At 46.6% G+C, this 18116-nt stretch overlaps 1 protein-coding gene across 1 annotated transcript in view; it reads right to left on the bottom strand.

Annotated features, from left to right (window-relative positions):
- AIFM1 (apoptosis inducing factor mitochondria associated 1) overlaps positions 1-18116 on the bottom strand; it is a 44160-nt gene that overhangs the window by 5603 nt on the left and 20441 nt on the right. The window contains exons 10-16 of the mRNA XM_056538439.1: positions 13894-13970; positions 13702-13810; positions 13493-13600; positions 8867-8955; positions 8276-8416; positions 2215-2357; positions 1442-1566 (exon numbers count right to left, since the gene is read on the bottom strand). Coding sequence (XP_056394414.1) covers positions 1442-1566; positions 2215-2357; positions 8276-8416; positions 8867-8955; positions 13493-13600; positions 13702-13810; positions 13894-13970 — 792 coding nt within the window. The remainder of the gene's footprint in view (positions 1-1441; positions 1567-2214; positions 2358-8275; positions 8417-8866; positions 8956-13492; positions 13601-13701; positions 13811-13893; positions 13971-18116) is intronic.

The following is an 18116-nucleotide window of genomic DNA, read 5'->3' as shown; positions in this document are numbered from 1 at the left end:
GGGGGGGATCAAGGGGAAAAGATGTGGCACAGGGGGTAATGAAGGGGGTTGATTTGGCACAGGGGGAATAAAATGGCACAGAGGGGGAGGTGCTCTTCAGAAACATTTGCCAGTTTTGAATCGCCCAATTTTTAAGAAACCGTTCCCAGGTATCTAATTTCTCTGCCCACTAGCTAAAAGGCTTAGATATAACATTGGTCAAAGCGTGTTTCTACAATAAAGACTTCTTTATCCCCTGCTTAGACTAACATTTACAGTAGAACATGTTGGCTGCTTGTAGCCATCACTAAAAGGGATCTAGGCGCTTACTATTACTCTTATATTTTAAACTTTATAAAAAACATAGTATGTAGTAAGCTCCTAGGCTTTATGAGTGGCCAGCATGTTCTTTTTAAAAATTTAGGTCTATGCATAGAACATAAAAGAAACGGAGCTCGGACTACTTTGAAAGATTGTAATAAACAACATGATATAACATGGAGATTTACTTTAACCCCTTAAGGACTCAGCGTTTTTCAGTTTTTGTATTTAAATTTTTTCTTCATCACCTTCTAAAAATCATAATTTTGCACATAAAATTCCATATGATTGCTTATTTTTTGCGCCACCAATTCTATTTTGTAGTGACAGTCATTTTAACAAAAAATTTAAGAAAAAAAATGTAATTTTGTAACTTTTGGGGGCTTCCGTTTCTATGCAGTGCATTTGTCGGTAAAAATGACACCTTATCTAAATTTTGTAAGTCCATACCTTTAAAATGATACCCTACTTATATAGGTTTGGTTTTGTTGTACTTCTGAAAAAAATCATAACTACATGCAGGAAAATTTCTACGTAAAAAATTCTTATCTTCTGACCCCTATAGCTAAAAATTTTCTGCGTACGGACCGATAGGACGGCTCCTTTTTTGCACCGTGTTCTGAAGTTTTTATCAGTACCATTTTTGTATTGATTGGACTTTTTGTTCGCTTTTTAAAAATTTTTTCATGATATAAAAAGTGACCAAAAAAAACGCTATTTTGGACTTTTGAATTTTTTTGCGCGTACACCATTGACCGTGCGGTTTAATTAATGATATATTTTCATAGTTCGGACATTTCTGCACGCAGCGATACCATATGTTTATTTTTATTTGAACATTTTAAACATTCAAACTTTTATTAGGGAAGGGGTTAAATGACCTTTATTAACTTATTTTTTTTCACTTTTTTGCAGTGTTATAGCTCCCGTTTTAAATACTGGGACTGGGCGCAGGGCGTAAAAGGTACGCCATGCGTCCTTAAGAGGTTAACAGAAGTATATATTATCAGAAGTATATATTAGATGATGAGAGATGCATACGGCACACTGGCTGTTCCTTTTTTCTGGGGCACCTGTATAGCAAACAGTGTTCTTTATTTGATCCCTTCCGCATCCAATCCTATTCTTATCAAGTCCTTACCGCTTTCCTCAGCTGCTCTTTTAGGAGTGTCTTTCTCAGTGGCCTTGGCAAACACACCAACCGTCGGAAGTGCACTGTCAACAATGCCAATGGCTTCATAACCAACTTCAGGACCTAGATCACTCCTAATGAAAAATGTATGGTGATAAATATTAAGGCTAGATTTTAATTTAATATACCACTTAGTATTGAACTTAAACAAAAATCGCATATCAGTTTCTGGAAAGAGTGTAAATTAAAGGGGTATGACGTCACGAGGGGGCGTTCTGTGACATCACATCTAGGAAAACCAACATTTCCAAGACTGAAGCCGCACCTGGCACAGAACCCCCACCTCCTATCTTTTGGATAGGGAATAAGATGTCTAAGGCCGGAATACCCCTTAAAAATTTAACAGAATTTGCAGACAGATTCAATAGACTTTCATTGTTATGCATCGGCCATCATTTTAGTCTTGTACAATCTATTTCAGACTTCTCCAGGAAACACTTAAAAAGCGGAACAAGTTTTACAAGATTAAAGGAACTAACGGCTGATTTGTTAAGTTATTTTTGCTGCCTGTAATAATTTTCAGAAGAGTGGATACCAATACTTATCTAGATCTCCCAAAAGTCATTAATGAGAAAACGTAGTAACAAAAATAGTAACAAAAATTGTCAAGTCACTGTGGCATCCCAGTGACAGCTTTAGCTCTACGGTCACGTTATCTTCTCATGAACATACTTTCCTTAGTGTCACTAAGCTTTAGATATCTGTAACACATGAAATATTACCAAAACATGGACTGATGCCAGTAAGGTTTAGCAGCTCCGGTCATGTTTTCTCCAGCGAGACGTCCACTTACTACAGCATGATCGTGATGTTCCACTCTCCTCCGGCCAAGCTTAATGTCATAAAAGCAGGCAGCGTCCCCAGCCTAAAGAAACAAAACAAAAAATAACTCAAGGAGATAGATGTGCATAATGTGACAGTGACTGCGCTATTGTGGTAACACCCACTTGTCAATTTATTTATACATTTCCATGAGCAAGAAGGATATGTAATCTAAGAACGGTTATTTTATTTAGGAAATGCTAAAATTTACAATGGGCCAATAAAAATGGACACAAGGCAAATGTATACCATGTGACAGTTCAAAATAATGAATATGGGTAAAGTGATGAAGTCACATGTTAGCACAGTATGTAGCTTTTCAATCTTGGCAAACACTGTACAATAACAGCTGGATGTGTCCAACAAAAGCATGAAAAGGAAAGGTGGCTGTGTCATGGTGTAGGAATGTTCTGATGCTTTTTAGTTCCTGACAAAACAATCTGGACATCACTAAAGCACAGGAAAAGTCCATATTGTTGGAGCCGTTGTGGCTATATGCTATAAGGAGGCAAAACAAATGTTGGATTTGCATTATATGGCAAATAATATAGAAAAAGGAGTTTTTTGTACTCACAGTAAAATCTCTCTCTTTCTTGTAGCCTTCATTGGGGGACAGCTATACTGATGGGTATATGCTCTTGCCACTAGGAGGCGCTGACACTAGGAAAAAAAAAGTCAGCTCCTCCCTGGCAGGATAATCCGCCCACTGGAAGTGAGGTAATCAGTTTTGTCACAAATCAGTAGGAAAAGTCAATAAAGAAATGTGTCCGAAGGACCCAAGAAAAGAATCACGGATATAAAAACCCAATAACCGGAATATCCGGACAAAAAATGAAGATATGGGTGGGTGCGGTGTCCCCCAATGAAGGCTACAAAAGAAAGATTTTACGATGAGTACCAAAAAAAAACTCCTTTTCTTGGTCACTGTTCATTGGGGGGACACCTACCTATACTGATGGGATGTACCAAAGCAGTCCCGTAGGGTGGGAAGAACAATCACTAGCGAAAGGGGATCAGTTCCGAGACTTAACCCCCTCGTCCGTAAGGCCTGCGGTACATGGAGATGGACTGACGCCAAATGAAGGGACCGTGCTTCGCAGAGACTCTAAACCTACGTCACATAGAGACAAGAAAAAGGTCGACTAGGAAGCCAGATGGGGCCATCCTGGAAGGAAGTAGGAAAACAACTCCACGGAACACAGAATCAGACAGAGGGCCAGCCCGGCTAGAAAACAAAAATGGAAAAGGGCACAACAAGAGAGCCTCATCCAGAGTCAACCAATTCAAGAGAACATGGCAGAAAAACTCCAGGGAGAGCAGTGGACTCCTGGACAGAAGGTGAGCACAGAAGAGGGAGAACAGAAAACCACTGGAAAAAATGAAAGTCAGAAACAGTCTTGGTACAGAAGATCGACGAGGCTTGGTACAGAAGATCGATGAACTGAACATCTGCAGACCCAAAACCCCCATCCAGGGGCCCGACACAAAACGCCCTCCATCTTGAGAGAACATGGACTCCGATTGAGGAGACTGAAGGTAATAACGGCCAAAAAAGTAGCGGAACATCCTGAAAAGGGTCATCCCGGAACACCGGAACAATAGGCCCGGAGACTGGAGATCCTGGGTCACCTTGAAGGCTGACATAGAAAAATAAACGGCCAAAAAAGGAGGAGCAGAAGACCCTGAAAAAGGAGCATCCCGGAACACCGGAGCGGTCGACATGGGAAAAAGGAGGTTCCAGAGTCTCCTGGAAGACATACACTGGAAGGGTAAGAAAACCCAACGCCCGCGAAATGCTCCGGGTGACAAAATTCTGTGTCGAGACAAGAAGAAGTGTGGCACAGAGAGACCGCCCCACAAAAAGCAACATGGAGAAGTCTGGGCAGGATCCCTACACATGCCCGAGACCTCAACCATCACTAAGGCCCAAAACTCAGGAGGGCAGACCTAGAAAAGAAGGCACGCCACAGCGTCCCAGGATAGTGACCAAGACAGGGAGACCAACCGGTCCTGGGCCCCAGCAGTCCAAAGCAAACTGAAGCAACAACCCAGCAGGCCGGGATTGGAGGTGGAAACAAAAGGGAACCCTGCTGGGACACCCAGGCTCTGAACACAGGAAGGTTTCCCCAGAAGACCGTGGTTGTCAGTGTAGTGCAACTGACACTGTCAAGGGAAGTAGGAACACCCCTACCAGGGAGAGTGTGCCAAGGGGGGAGGTGAGCAATGGCAGGACCAGAACGATAGATTGTGGCTAGACTGGCTGTCGCCAAGCTATACATGATTGAATAACAGAGGAGAGTGCCATGGCTGTATGAACATCAGTAGATAACCAAGAAACTGGCTGCAATAGTGGGCAGTAAGCACACAGGCCGACAGTGCAAAGCTCTTCCGAATTCTTTCAGCAAAAAACAAGGGTCCAGCCAGATACCCCAACTATATAGTGCGAAGAGAGAGATGGCTCCATCTAGGCAGTAGAAAGCGCCCAGCGAAATAATCTCCCTAGTGGAGGGGAAAACAGGGGTGATCGGGATGAAACTCAGGCACTGACCATGCCAAACCCCGATTCCCATACCTCTGTGGAAGGGAAATTGTCAAGTGTGCCAGGCACTGTAGGAGCAGGGGAATGCCACCCTACAGCAACGGGACAAAGTACTGGGCTGAAGTAGCCCCCAGGAACTCAGGGAACATATCGAATAGCCAAGTTGTGTCTCCAGAGGGATCCGAATCCTGGACAATGGCTGGGCAAGATGCAAAGACGTGACTACAAATGCAAGGAAGAACCACACACACCCAGCAACCAACAGCGTTCAGAGGAACACCCCAAAAGGGTGAAAACCTTGGGCCCGATGGGCGCCAACAGAGCCAGTCTGGTCATGTGTAAGGCAACAGAGCAGGCACCTGAGCCACCCTGCACAGGAATCCAGGAAGATAACTGGAGGCATAGGGGGAGCGCTAAACTGATGACACCCCACCAAGCCCCAGGCCAGAACAGAGGTGTTCAACAGTCGCAGACCTGTGGACACCAAACTACAGGAAGGCCCGAGGCACACGCCACCAACAGAAGGAAGGTGGGCACTACACATTCAGAGGGACATGGGGACTTCACGATAGTAGTGTGGTACCAAGACTGCAAACACTAAAGAAACCACAGACATCCAAAAGTCCGTCAGCATGGAAGACAGGCTCAGCAATCAACAGTGTGTCACAACCATGCCCCTAGCAGCCAACGTGGAACTCTTAGAAAGGCGAACAGAGAACTGCTGTTGCTGTGAAAGGCCATGGAACCTGTAGGAAATGTCCACATCCCCCCATCTCCTAATGGTGTCACACACCAAAACTGCTGCCACAGATGCAAGAAATGAAGGAGGTATGTGGGACAGGAAACAAGCAGACAGTGTCTGATTGGTATAACAGGAGAAATGAATCCACAGAGACACACTGTGTGGAACTTCACATGGAAAGTAAGCAAGTCACCGGGCTGCAGGAGCGGCAGGAAAGGGGGAGGTGATCTGGTGGATTAGAAACCATGTAGATACACAGTCTGGCTATATGGCATAGGGACCATGGCCACACCGGGTCCCGCATTCAGAGCCACACATTGAAAGCAGCCACCAGCTCTCAGCTGTGAGAGTGGCAGGCATGTAGAGAGGGACCTGGTAAAGCAGGGAACCCTGCAGACCTGTAAGTGGTGCATTGTATAAGGCCCATGGAGCAACATGGGGTGAACTACACCTCGACTGTGGGTTACCTGAATGTCCGTTCTTGGAGTGGAAAATGTATGGTAGTTGACCTGACATAGCTGCAAATCATGCAGACAACCGTCTGGCTGACTGGTAAAGGATTCTTGAACGCACAGAATCACTCCTTCGAACTCTTCCACAGAGAGTGGGGTACCGGAGTGCAGCCGAGCTAATGGGCGACCTGGTGGTGCCGGAGACACAGCAGATGAAGTCTGGCTGACTGGCATCAGTCCTGTGTAACTGCAGGGACCCACATCCAGTTTCCTCACACCGGCAGTGAGGTATGGGAACCTGGCCATGCCAACAGTCTGGCTGAACAAGAACACTTCCAGGCCCTGGCGAAAAGGGGGCGACAGCCAGGTAGGCAATCACTGTGCCCCTCTGTCACATGTAGGAGGGAGGGGAGGCCTAGGAGCCATGGCCGCCTCCCTGAGAACGGGGAGGCTGAGGAGCCGTGAATGGTATCCCCATCCCCCCGTATAGGACACTCTGGGTCACTCCATCGTACACCTCGCACTAGTTAGGGGGTACCAGAATTCCATCCGCAGATACATCAGCTATGTGATGAGTGACAGGCGGCAGAGGAAACCACGTAGACCACTGTCTGGCTTACTGGTATGGGTCCATAGTATACAACAGGGCACTCCTGTGGATACTTCACACTGGATTGTGGAGTAACAGAATCCAGCCGCGGATGCGGCAACTGTAAGATGAGTGACAGGCGAGACTACTGTCTGCATATCTAGTCCCTGCCCACGCAAGGACACTTCCATGGAGACTCTGCACTGGATGTGGGGATCTGGATCACTAACCGTGGAAGCGGCAGCTTGTGAAGGAGGGAATCATATTGTATGAAACGCCAAGAACACCCCCTTGATGGCTGTCCAGCGGACATAACAGAGGGGGAACTGCGAAAGCGACCGTACTGTCTGCCGGGAATGCCAATGCCCTTGCGAGAGCATTCGGCCAGTGCCATCCATGGTAGGGGGGCATTAGGTCCCCTACGAGGCGACGAAAGCAAATAGATCGGCCCCCATATGCAGTCCCTAAAACGAACCCATCAGATATTAAACTGATAAGGACAGATATTACAGGCCTGTAATAGTTAATGGATATCCCAAGAGGGACCCATAGAAATTGAGGGCACAATTCAAAGAATGACCAGAGGAGGGTGCCCGAGTGACCGCAGTGGAGAGTTACTATTTTATGGCAGGGAGGAAGCATGGAGAGCAGGTCATCCCCGTGTACCTTCTGCCCATAGGGACCCCTCTGCATGAAGGGCTAGGATGCAGTCCCTGTAACGGCAGCGGGATGCGGTAATGGGGGGCATACTTACCTCACTTGCCACATTATCACCCCTTAACGGCTTCAGGCAGCATTAGACGACGCTGCATCATACCAGGCTAAGATAGCGGGGCGAGCAGGGGCAGTGGGGGACCTGGCCCCAGGGTGCAACCTTCAGGAGCTGGTCATTGGCGATAAGGGGTTGACGGCCCATACTCTAATGTTCCGTGCCCCTTTGTGAAATATGAGGGAACAGGTAGCGCCATGCTCCTGAACCCCCCATCTGAAAAAGGGGGAAAAAAAGGGAGATAAGAACCAAATTAAACAGCCCTTACTAGAAAATTTAAAAAAACTACAAAGGTCTGGGGAGCTCCCAGACCAGTGTCTTGCCTCCTAGCTGACACTAGATAAAACTGATTACCTCACTGCAGGTGGGCGGGTATATCCTGCCAGGTAAGAGCCGACTTTTTCCTAGTGTCAGCACCTCCTAGTGGCAAGAGCATATACCCATCAGTATAGGTGTCCAATGAAGAGCGACCGAGAAAAAATAAAACTATATCTATTACCAATGACTATTTAGCATCTTTGGCTTCAAAAGTTCTGTTCCTAAATGTAACTTCTATTGAGTCCACTACATATGGACATCACACAATTAGGAGATATGTTCCATAAACACCCAGGGATAATTTTTTCCTTCAGTTCTATCTGCATGATCTTAGTACCCTCTTCATTAGCCATTTATACACATCAAAAGCATACCATTTAGGAGGGTGACAGGTGTAATAGTTTACTGGGTCTAAATAATAAAACACAGTTTTGCATTCCCTTTCTCCAAATGTAAACAGTTTCTACAAAAATTAACAAAAAAATAGCATCACCAATAATAAAAACAAACAATATATACAGACTGTACAGTTAAGAAGAATGTCACACTTACCACCCACACATTGTTGCGAGCTTGTAGTTCTGCGTTAACCCTATACCCTCCAAAATCCCCATCTAGCTCCAAACCAGCCGATTTTGCCAATTCTGTGTTCGGTTCCAAACCAACCGCTGCAACAATATGGTCTGTTTCAACCTACAATAAGAATGGAGACTTAACAAAACTGAAGATGACAGTACATGATAAATCCGATAGTAAATTGATACTTGTTGAGGGAGGTATTTCGGCATATAAAAACCCACATATATTGCTGGGACTGTAGAAAAATAGAAATAAAAGCCATACTTACATATCTCCCCATCTCAAATCCTGCAGCCCTTTGTTGTCGCCTTCTGGACCCCTGATGCTCCTGTCTTTTTCCTGCTTTAAAGACAAGAGCTCAGTGTACGACCACAGTGGTGTTCCCTCTCGGCCAAAGCGGGAAGGTCTTGTTCCAAGCACTAGTCTCAGAAGCAGGCAGAAGAGTGGGAGAGGAGTGGAAGGAGCCGAATAGGGGACTATGGTTAGGTTAAGTGTTGCTTTTTTTCTATTTTCAGAAGGCCCCAGCAATATGTTCACGGAATACACATTTAAGGAGTTCATTACCTGTCTTCCATCCTTTAGAGTAATATGAAGCTTCCCATTTTTGTAGGTGACTGACTTAACAACAGCATCAGATATTACATTTACACCCTCTAGATATGACAATAAGACACAAAAAGAAACATTAAATACACAAAGTAACATCTTTATTCTGCTGTCCATTACAATGAAGTTCAAAAGCCCTAATGTTAGAGAATAAGGGTGTTCACACTGCGGAATGAAAGCTGAATCAGCCTGGCAGCCGTAGGACCCCGTGGGGACTGCGCCGTCACCAATGACAGCTATGCAGTGCTCGCAGAATTCGGCACAAAGAATGAACATGTTCATTCTCTGTGCGGAACAATTTCAGCGGCGGAATTTACCCGCCGCTGAAATTTCTCAGTGTGAACGGGTCTCGCGGAAACCCATTCACACTGATGTAAAAGTTCACCGCACATAATTCCGCTAACAGAATTCTGCCTGCGGAATTCTGTGGGAATTGCGTAGTGTGAACACACCCTAATGTTTTATCTACTTTTTCATTCACTTGCACTGGAAACCCACAAGGCTGCCATAAGTTATGGTTATAAGAATAAAAACCTTCATCACTAATACAAAGTATTAAAGTAGTACTCTGTTGAGATGAAATTACAACTAGAGTCTCATGCCCAAAGATCATTAATAGTGTAATATACTTGGATTTGAAACAGTGAACTCAAGGCTCAATGTTCTACCTCCCAGAAGCTGTGTAGTGCTGTTTTTATCTTTTGCATGTTGAGCAGCTTGCATGCTCTGTCACTCCTCCCTTCCTTTCTGGACCCAACACATCACAGCTTCAGCTCAGGAGACTCAGGAGTTTGTATATTAAATCTTCATCAGGAGATTGTATATTAAATGTTCAGCCTCCTGAGCTGAATCTATGACATGGTGGACACAGAAAGGGAGGGATGGCAAGCAGAGAATCCAAGCTGCTGAGGATGGACACACAGGAGGAGAAGAGCAGTACATACTCTCTGGAAAAGGACACCGAGATCACAGAAAGCATTGCTAGAGTCAATATTTCTCCCCTAATTTTATGCAGAGCTTTGTCATAGCATCCAGTCACTTTTTAACTCTCTCAATTCCTTGTTTTCTTTCTTAATATTGGGCAATTCTACATATAAATAAAAAAAAAAAACTGTCCACTCTCAGAAGTACTCAAATGCTAGGCGGTACCAACCTTCTAGATTTTTATCTAGATTACTCTGCAGGCTCACTGAAAGCCTGTGTACCAATGTAGATCACCCAGTCTCAGAATATCATTCAGGACATGCAATTGACAGTAAATGTTTATTATTTTTCCAGAAGCTTCACCGAAAACTCCCTAACGGTACATTCACATGATCGTAACTAAGAGTTAAGCTATCCTTTATTTCAAAGGTCAGCTGTCTAACTGCAAATCTGCCACTATTGAAGACTTTAAGCAGAACCATGGAAGTGAATGGTAGTGTAACTCTTGGCAGATAACATGCTGCAAGTTACGATCATGTGAACGTACCCCAATACTGTTACCTCTGCATAAACTTGTTTGATTGATTTCTATGGAAGCCAAAAAAAGGTAGTGTGATATATACACTGCTCAAAAAAATAAAGGGAACACTAAGATAACACACCCTAGATATGAATGAATGAGCTAATCGTATGAAATACTTTCGTCTTTACATAGTTGAATGTGCTGACAACAAAATCACACAAAAATTATCAATGGAAATCAAATTTATCAACCCATGGAGGTCTGGATATGGAGTCACACTCAAAATCAAAGTGGGAAAACCACACTACAGGCTGATCCAACTTTGATGTAATGTCCTTAAAACAAGTCAAAATGAGACTCAGTAGTGTGTGTGGCCTCCATGTGTCTGTGTAACCCTCCCTACAGTGCCTGAGCATGCTCCTGATGAGGTGGCAGATGGTCTCCTGAGGAATGTACTCCGAGACCTGGACTAAAGCACCCGCCAACTCCTGGACAGTCTGTGGTGCAACCGTTTGGTGGATGGAGCGAGACATGATGTCCCAGATGTGCTCAGTCGGATTCAGATCTGGGGAACGGGCGGGCCAGTCCATAGAATCAATGCCTTCCTCTTGCAGGAACTGCTGACACACTCCAGCCACATGAGGTCTAGCATTGTCTTGCATTCGAAGGAACCCAGGACCAACCGCACCAGCATATGGTCTCACAAGGGTCTGAGGATCTCATCTCGGTACCTAATGGCAGTTAGGCTACCTCTGGCAAGCACATGGTGGGCTGTGCGGCCCCCAAAGAAATGCCACCCCACACAATTACTGACCACCGCCAAACCGGTCATGCTGGAGGACGTTGCAGGTAGCAGAACATTCTCCACTTTGTCTCCAGACTGTCACATGCTCAGTGTGAACCTGCTTTCATCTGTGAAGAGCACAGTGCACCAGTGGCGAATTTGCCAATCTTGGTGTTCTCTGGCAAATGCCAAACGTCCTGCAGAGTGTTGGGCTGAACCCAACCACCACCTGTGGACGTCGGGCCCTAATACCACCCTCATGGAGTCTGTTTCTGACCGTTTGAGTGAACACATGCACACCTGCTGGAGGTCATTTTGCAGGGCTCTGGCAGTGCTCCGCCTGCTTCTCCTTGCACAAAGGCAGAGGTAGCGGTCCTGCTGCTGGGTTGTTGCCCTCCTACAGCCTCCTCCAAGTCTCTTGATGTACTGGCCTGTCTCCTGGTAGCGCCTCCATGCTCTGGACACTACGCTGACAGACAGAGTAAACCTTCTTGCCACAGCTCGCATTGATGTGCCATCCTGGATGAGCTGCACTACCTGAGCCTCTTGTATGGGTTGTAGACTCCGTCTCATGCTACCACTAGAGTGAAAGCTCCGCCTGCATTCAAAAGTGACCAAAACATCAGCCAGGAAGCAAAGGAACTGAGAAGTGGTCTGTGGTCACCACCTGCAGAACCACTCCTTTATTGGGGGGTGTCTTGCTAATTGCCTATAATTTTCACCTGTTTTCTCTTCCATTTGCACAACAGCATGTGAAATTGATTGTCAATCAGTGAAGCGGAGTCTACAACCCACACGTGGCTCAGGTAGTGCAGCTCATCCAGGATGGCACATCAATGAGATCTGTAGCAAGCAGGTTTGCTGTGTCTGTCAGCGTAGTGTCCAGAGCATGGAGACGCTACCAAGAGACAGGCCAGTACATCAGGAGATGTGGAGGAGGCCATATGTGGGCAACAACCCAGCAGCAGGACAGCTACCTCCGCCTTTGTGCAAGGAGGAGCAGGAGGAGCACAGCCAGAGCCCTGCAAAATGACCTCCGGCAGGCCACAAATGTGCATGAGTCCACTCAAACTGTCAGAAATATACTCCATGAGGGTTGTATTAGGGCCCGACGTCCACAGGTGGGGGGTTGTGCTTACAGCCCAACACAGTGCAGGACATTTGGCATTTGCCAGAGAACACCAAGATTGGCAAATTCGCCACTGGTGCCCTGTGCTCTTCACAGATGAAAGCAGGTACACACTGAGCACATGTGACAGACGTGAGAGTCTGGAGATGCCATGGAAAACGTTCTGCTGCCTGCAACATCCTCCAGCATGACCGGTTTGGCGGTGGGTCAGTAATGGTGTGGGGTAACATTTCTTTGGGGGGGCCGCACAGCCCTTCATGTGCTTGCCAGAGGTAGCCTGACTGCCATTAGGTACCAAAATGTGATCCTCAGACCCCTTGTGAGACCATATGCTGGTGCGGTTGGCCCTGGGTTCCTCCTAATGCAATACAATGCTAGACCTCATGTGGCTGGAGTGTGTCAGCAGTTCCTGCAAGAGGAAGACATTGATGCTATGGACTGGCCCGCCCGTTCCCCAGACCTGAATCCGATTGAGCACATCTGGGACATCATGTCTCGCTCCATCCACCAAAGCCACCTTGCACCACATACTGTCCAGGAGTTGGCAGATGCTTTAGTCCAGGTCTGGGAGGACATCCCGCCACCTCATCAGGAGCATGCCAGGCGTTGTAGGGGGGGGGGGGGGGTCATACGGGAACGTGGAGGCCACACACACTACTGAGCCTCATTTTGACTTGTTTTAAAAGGACATTACATGAAGTTGGATCAGCCTGTAGTGGGGTTTTCCACTTTGATTTTGAGTGTGACTCCATATCCAGACCTCCATGGGTTGATAAAATTGATTTCCATTGATAATTTTTGTGTGATTTTCTTGTCAGCACATTCAACTATGTAAAGTCGAAAGTATTTCATACGATTAGTTCATTCATTCAGATCTAGGATGTGTTATCTTAGTGTTCCCTTTATTTTTTTGAGCAGTGTAGTTTATCAGAATTGTGGTTGTCCACAAAAATTCTCTGAACTCTATGATACTTCTTTTACCAGACATATTCCTTTCTTTATGCATACTGAGAGGCTGCCTATTACACACAAGCCCTATCAACATGAAACTGCCTAAAAAGTTCATTGGTTTTCATCTAACTAAACTGAAGTTTAGGTGTTCGGATGTTAGGGTAGCAAAGCATATAGCATTTTTTTCTGGAACAAAAGAGTACCAGTTTTTGTATTACTAAGCGTGTTTGCATTCCTTCAGATGCAAAAAAAACCTAAAAGTTCCAAACTCACCTCTCTTAACTTTCTCTGTAGTCCAGTGACTTAGATACTCTGGAAGAACCTTTCCCATGTTTCCACCTTCAGGGAACATCTGAACCACCTCAAGCTTTGTCTGCTGTGCTGTAAAAATGTTTATGACACATTAACCATCTATAAATTTCTTTTTATTCTCACTTTCAACTCATAAATTCTTCAAAAAGCACATCTCCTTTCCCACTCACCTCTCTTTCCCAAAGCACAAGCCAATTCACTTCCCAGGAACCCACCGCCTATGATTGTAATAGAGCCAACGGTAGAAGAAAGGCGTTCCAGAGAGCGGAAATCTGATACCTACAAGACAGTTTTCAGAACATGATAGAACCTTGTAGGAAGATGCCTAACTTTGTAATTTACAAGAATATTGACCTGCATACCCGTCTGAATAATGTGGTTCTCTGCTTCACCTCTTCACTAGCCCGTTCTATGGCAGGAAGATTACGAGGAGTTCCTCCTGGAAGGAATGAAAAAGAAAGATATGCAGCATCTATTTGCAATGCTAATAAATATACTGACTCTGGCTTGGCTATGAGGCGAGCCTCCTGCTCTTTACATACAAAAAAAAATAAAAAATACACCACTGCATTTTTTTGATGCCGTTTTTTTTTAGCCAAAGTCAAGGATAGATTTAACAACAAAATCATCCTTCCTTTTTGCTTCTGTTTTTGTAGCTTTTCATAAAATTTTTGCTATATAAAATTACCAAAATCAGCAATACTGGCGTTTTTTTGTTTGTTTTTAAACATTTGCGCAACTGACCGTGCGGTTTTATTAATGCTTTATCTTAATAGTACAGACATTTAAACATGTGATACCACATATGTTTATCTTTTATTTTTTTGTTTTTCCCCATTTAATTCACTACTCTTTTAGTCCCCCCCTACAGGACTAAATTGCTTGAAAGCACTGAACATACTGTAGCTTTTGAGGCGGATTGCATTAGAGAAGCACCGATTGGATGTGATTGAGGCAGGTATTGACCCCCCGCCTGTCCACTCAGCTAATCGGGACTATTCAATTTCATAAGTTGAAAGACCTTAGAAAAGAATCTCGGATAAAAAAATTAAAAAAAAAACAACAACCAGATAGGATCATCCGGACGAAAAGAGAAGAAGAAATGGGTTGGTGCGGTGTCCCCCAATGAAGGCTATGAGAAAGATATTACAGTGAGTACAAAAAAAATCTCCTTTTTGCGGTCGCTCTTCATTGGGGAACACCTTACTGATGGGACGTACCAAAGCAGTCCTAGGGCTGGGAAAATAACCACTAGAGAAAAGGAATCAGTCCCGAGATCGAACTCACATGTCCACAAGGCCTGCGTACGAGTCCCCAGGCCAGAGACAAACTAGGCCCAGAAATTAGGTTGCCGGAGGATCCTCCGTCCACGGGCCATAAAAAGAAAGATCTGGTGCATGAGAACAAAGACCTAAACAGCTGCAGACTCAAAAACCCCTGTCCCAGGGGCCCCCCATGAGTACCCGGAAGGCGACAGTAGTCAGGCTGGTGTAATCTGGATGACTGGAACACCCTCTAACTGGGGAAGAATGAACCCGGAATGCAAAAAGGAGCAGATTGCCCAGAAAAGGGGCATCCCGGGCACCGTAGAGACCGACGTGGAAACTAGAGAGGTTTGATTCACCCAAAAGACGAACTCTTAAATCAAACGGCCAAGGAACAAGCGGAACACCCAGAAAGGGAACATCCCAGAACACTGGAGTGGCCAACATGGGAAATGGAGGATCCTGAGTCACCTGGAAGACTCATATGTGAAAAGTAAGGAAAACAGACGTCCACTAAAAACTCTCCATACGACAAACTTCCCTAAGGAAAATGAAGAAGTGAAGTACAGAACGCTCACACCGCCAAAAGGGATCGTAGAGGAGCCAGGGCTGGATCACTACACATGCCCGAGACCTCAAGCATAAACTAGGCCCAAGGACCGGAAGAGCCGCCAGAAAGGAAGGCACACCACAACACCCTTTTTTCCCTAGAGGAGGGAAAAAAGGGTGGCCGAGATGAAACTCCGGTACTGACCATGCCAAGCACCCTGATACTCGTGTCCCCTGTGGAAAGGGAAGTGGCAAGTGCGCCAGGCACAGTAGGAGCAGGGAAATGCTGCCCCACCGCCACGGACAAGGACTGGAAGAATGTAGCCCCCAGGCCCCAGCAACAACCCATCGCTGTATGGAGGAGCCACCTCGTGTCCCCAGGGGGATAAGAATCCTGCACACTGGAGCTGTGCAAACAAACAAAGACGTATGGAGAGCCAGTCCGGACGATGACTAAGGCAGCAGAGTACAATGGTCCCTCAACATACGATAGTAATTCTTTCCAAGCGACCCATCGTTTGTTGAGGGATTCGTGCAATGTAAAAAGCACATTTAATACTCAACTGTCCCCGCCGCTCCGGACCGCGTCCTCACCGCTCCCTATGCTGTCCCAGGAGCTCCCGATGATGCCCCGCTGCTCCGGCTTCTTCGGGATCCTCCGGCTTCTTCCGCATCTTCTCCGGTGTCCGGGCCTCGCTTTCTGGTGACGTTATTACGTTGCTACGCCAGCACGGCGTGCGTAGCAACGTAATAACGACGCCGGAAAGCGAGGCCCGGACCCCGGAGAAGATGCAGAAAACACCGGAGGATCGCGAAGTGGACCCGGAGCAGCGGGGATAGGTAAGTGAACCTGTCCAGGATGCTTAAACTGCTATCCGACAGCAGCTTAAGCATTTTGCGCTGTCGGATAGCAGTTAATGCGATGGCCCCGACATATAAAAGCATCGTATGTCGATGCTGACATCGACATGTGATGGCCTCTGAGAGGTCATCGTATGTCGATTTGATCATATGTCGGGGCCATCGCATGTCGGGGGGTTACTGTAGGTGCCTGAGCCACCCAGGACAGAAAACTTGGAGGAACCTGGAGGTATAGGGAGTGGCAGAACTGACCCAGCAGGCACCATGCCAGAACCGAAGTGCTCAACAGAACTCCCAACAAAACAAAATCCCAGGAAGCCCCGAGGCACACCCCACCGAACAGAAGGAAAGGAAGGCTCTACACTGACAGAGCAGCCTTATCATATGGAGAGACAAAGTCAAGGGTACCTCACGATAGTAGTGGGGTACCAAGACAGCCGACACGAAAGAAACCGCAGACATCTAAGGGAACTGCAGGAAGGGAGGTATGCCTCCAGCAGACTAATATTGCCACCTTAGGAAGGGGAACAGAGTGATGCTGCTGTGGCTGAGAAAGTCACTGGTGCCTGCAGAAAAAAAGAATGTATGAGGAACAGGAAACATGCCGACACCGTTGCGGAAGGTCACCTGGAAGAAAGACACCGGACTGCAGCCGTGGCATCAGCAGAAACGGAGGAGGTGACCTGGTGGACCAGAAAAACATACAGACAGTGTCTTGGTACGTGGCATAGGGACCATGGGCAAGCCGGTCCCGTAACGGAAAAACACAGCTAATTGAGATACCCGCCTTCAGACAGTAGCAGGCATGCCGAGAAGAATCTGGTAAAGTAGGGAACAAACCAGTACGTGGAGCATTGTAGAAAGGCCATGGAACTACCCCTTGGCAGTGGGTTATACCAGAACCACTGTGTGGAAAGGGTATGGCAGGTGACCCAACGTAGTAGTAGGCCATGCGGAAAATCATCTGGCTGACTGGAATAGAATTCCTGAGCGCACAGGGTCATTCCATGCAACCTTCCACAGAAAGCGGGGAACTGGAGTGCAGCTCATCCAACGGGCGACCTGGTGGCGTAGAAGACCCAACAGACGAGGAATCTGACTGGCATGAATCCGATGTATCTATAGGGACCCGCCTCCAGAACCTCCACCAGGAGACATGGATAGAAACCCCCCCCCCCCCTTAGAGATAGGGGATGGCTGAGGAGCTGTGGAATGCATCCCTGTCATCCGATAGGGTCCACAGGAAAGGCTTGGTCAGTTCTAAGTATACCGCGCACGGCAGTGGGGCACCAGAACTCTAGCCGCAGATACATCAGCAGATGAAAGGCGGTGTAGGAAACCATGCAGACTACTGTCAGGCGTACTGGTCCAAAGCAGACAACAAGTCATTTCGACGGGCACCTCACACGGTAGTGAGGTACTGGAAGTCCAGCCGTATCTGCATCAGCCATGTGATGTGTGACAGGCAGTGTAGGAAACCATGCAGACCACTGTCCAGCTTACCGGTATGGGACCAGAGAGGACAGCAGGAAACTCCATAGGACCTGTCGCACAGAAGTGATTTACCGGAACTCCAGCCGCAGAGACATCAGCCGATTGATGTGTGACAGGCGGCAGAGGAACCATGCAGACCACTGTGACTTAGTGGTATGGGTACATAGTGGACAACAAGTCATGCCGTCGGGCACCTCACAGTAGAGAAGTACCAGAACTCCAGCCGCAGCTACTTCAGCCATGTGATAGGCGATGTAGGAACCATGCAGACGACTATCTGGCTTACTGGTATGGGTCCACAGTAGACAACGGTTCACTCCAGCAGACATCTTGCTCAGTAGTGAAATACCGGAACTTCAGTAGCAGATACATCAGCTGTGTGATGAGCGGCAGATGAAACCATGCAGACCATTGTC

Source organism: Hyla sarda, chromosome 9, assembly GCF_029499605.1.
Source record: "Hyla sarda isolate aHylSar1 chromosome 9, aHylSar1.hap1, whole genome shotgun sequence".
In the NCBI taxonomy this organism is placed as follows: Eukaryota; Metazoa; Chordata; class Amphibia; order Anura; family Hylidae; genus Hyla; species Hyla sarda.
The sequence above is the reverse complement of the archived record's forward strand: the minus strand, read 5'-3'. Positions and strand labels throughout refer to the sequence as shown.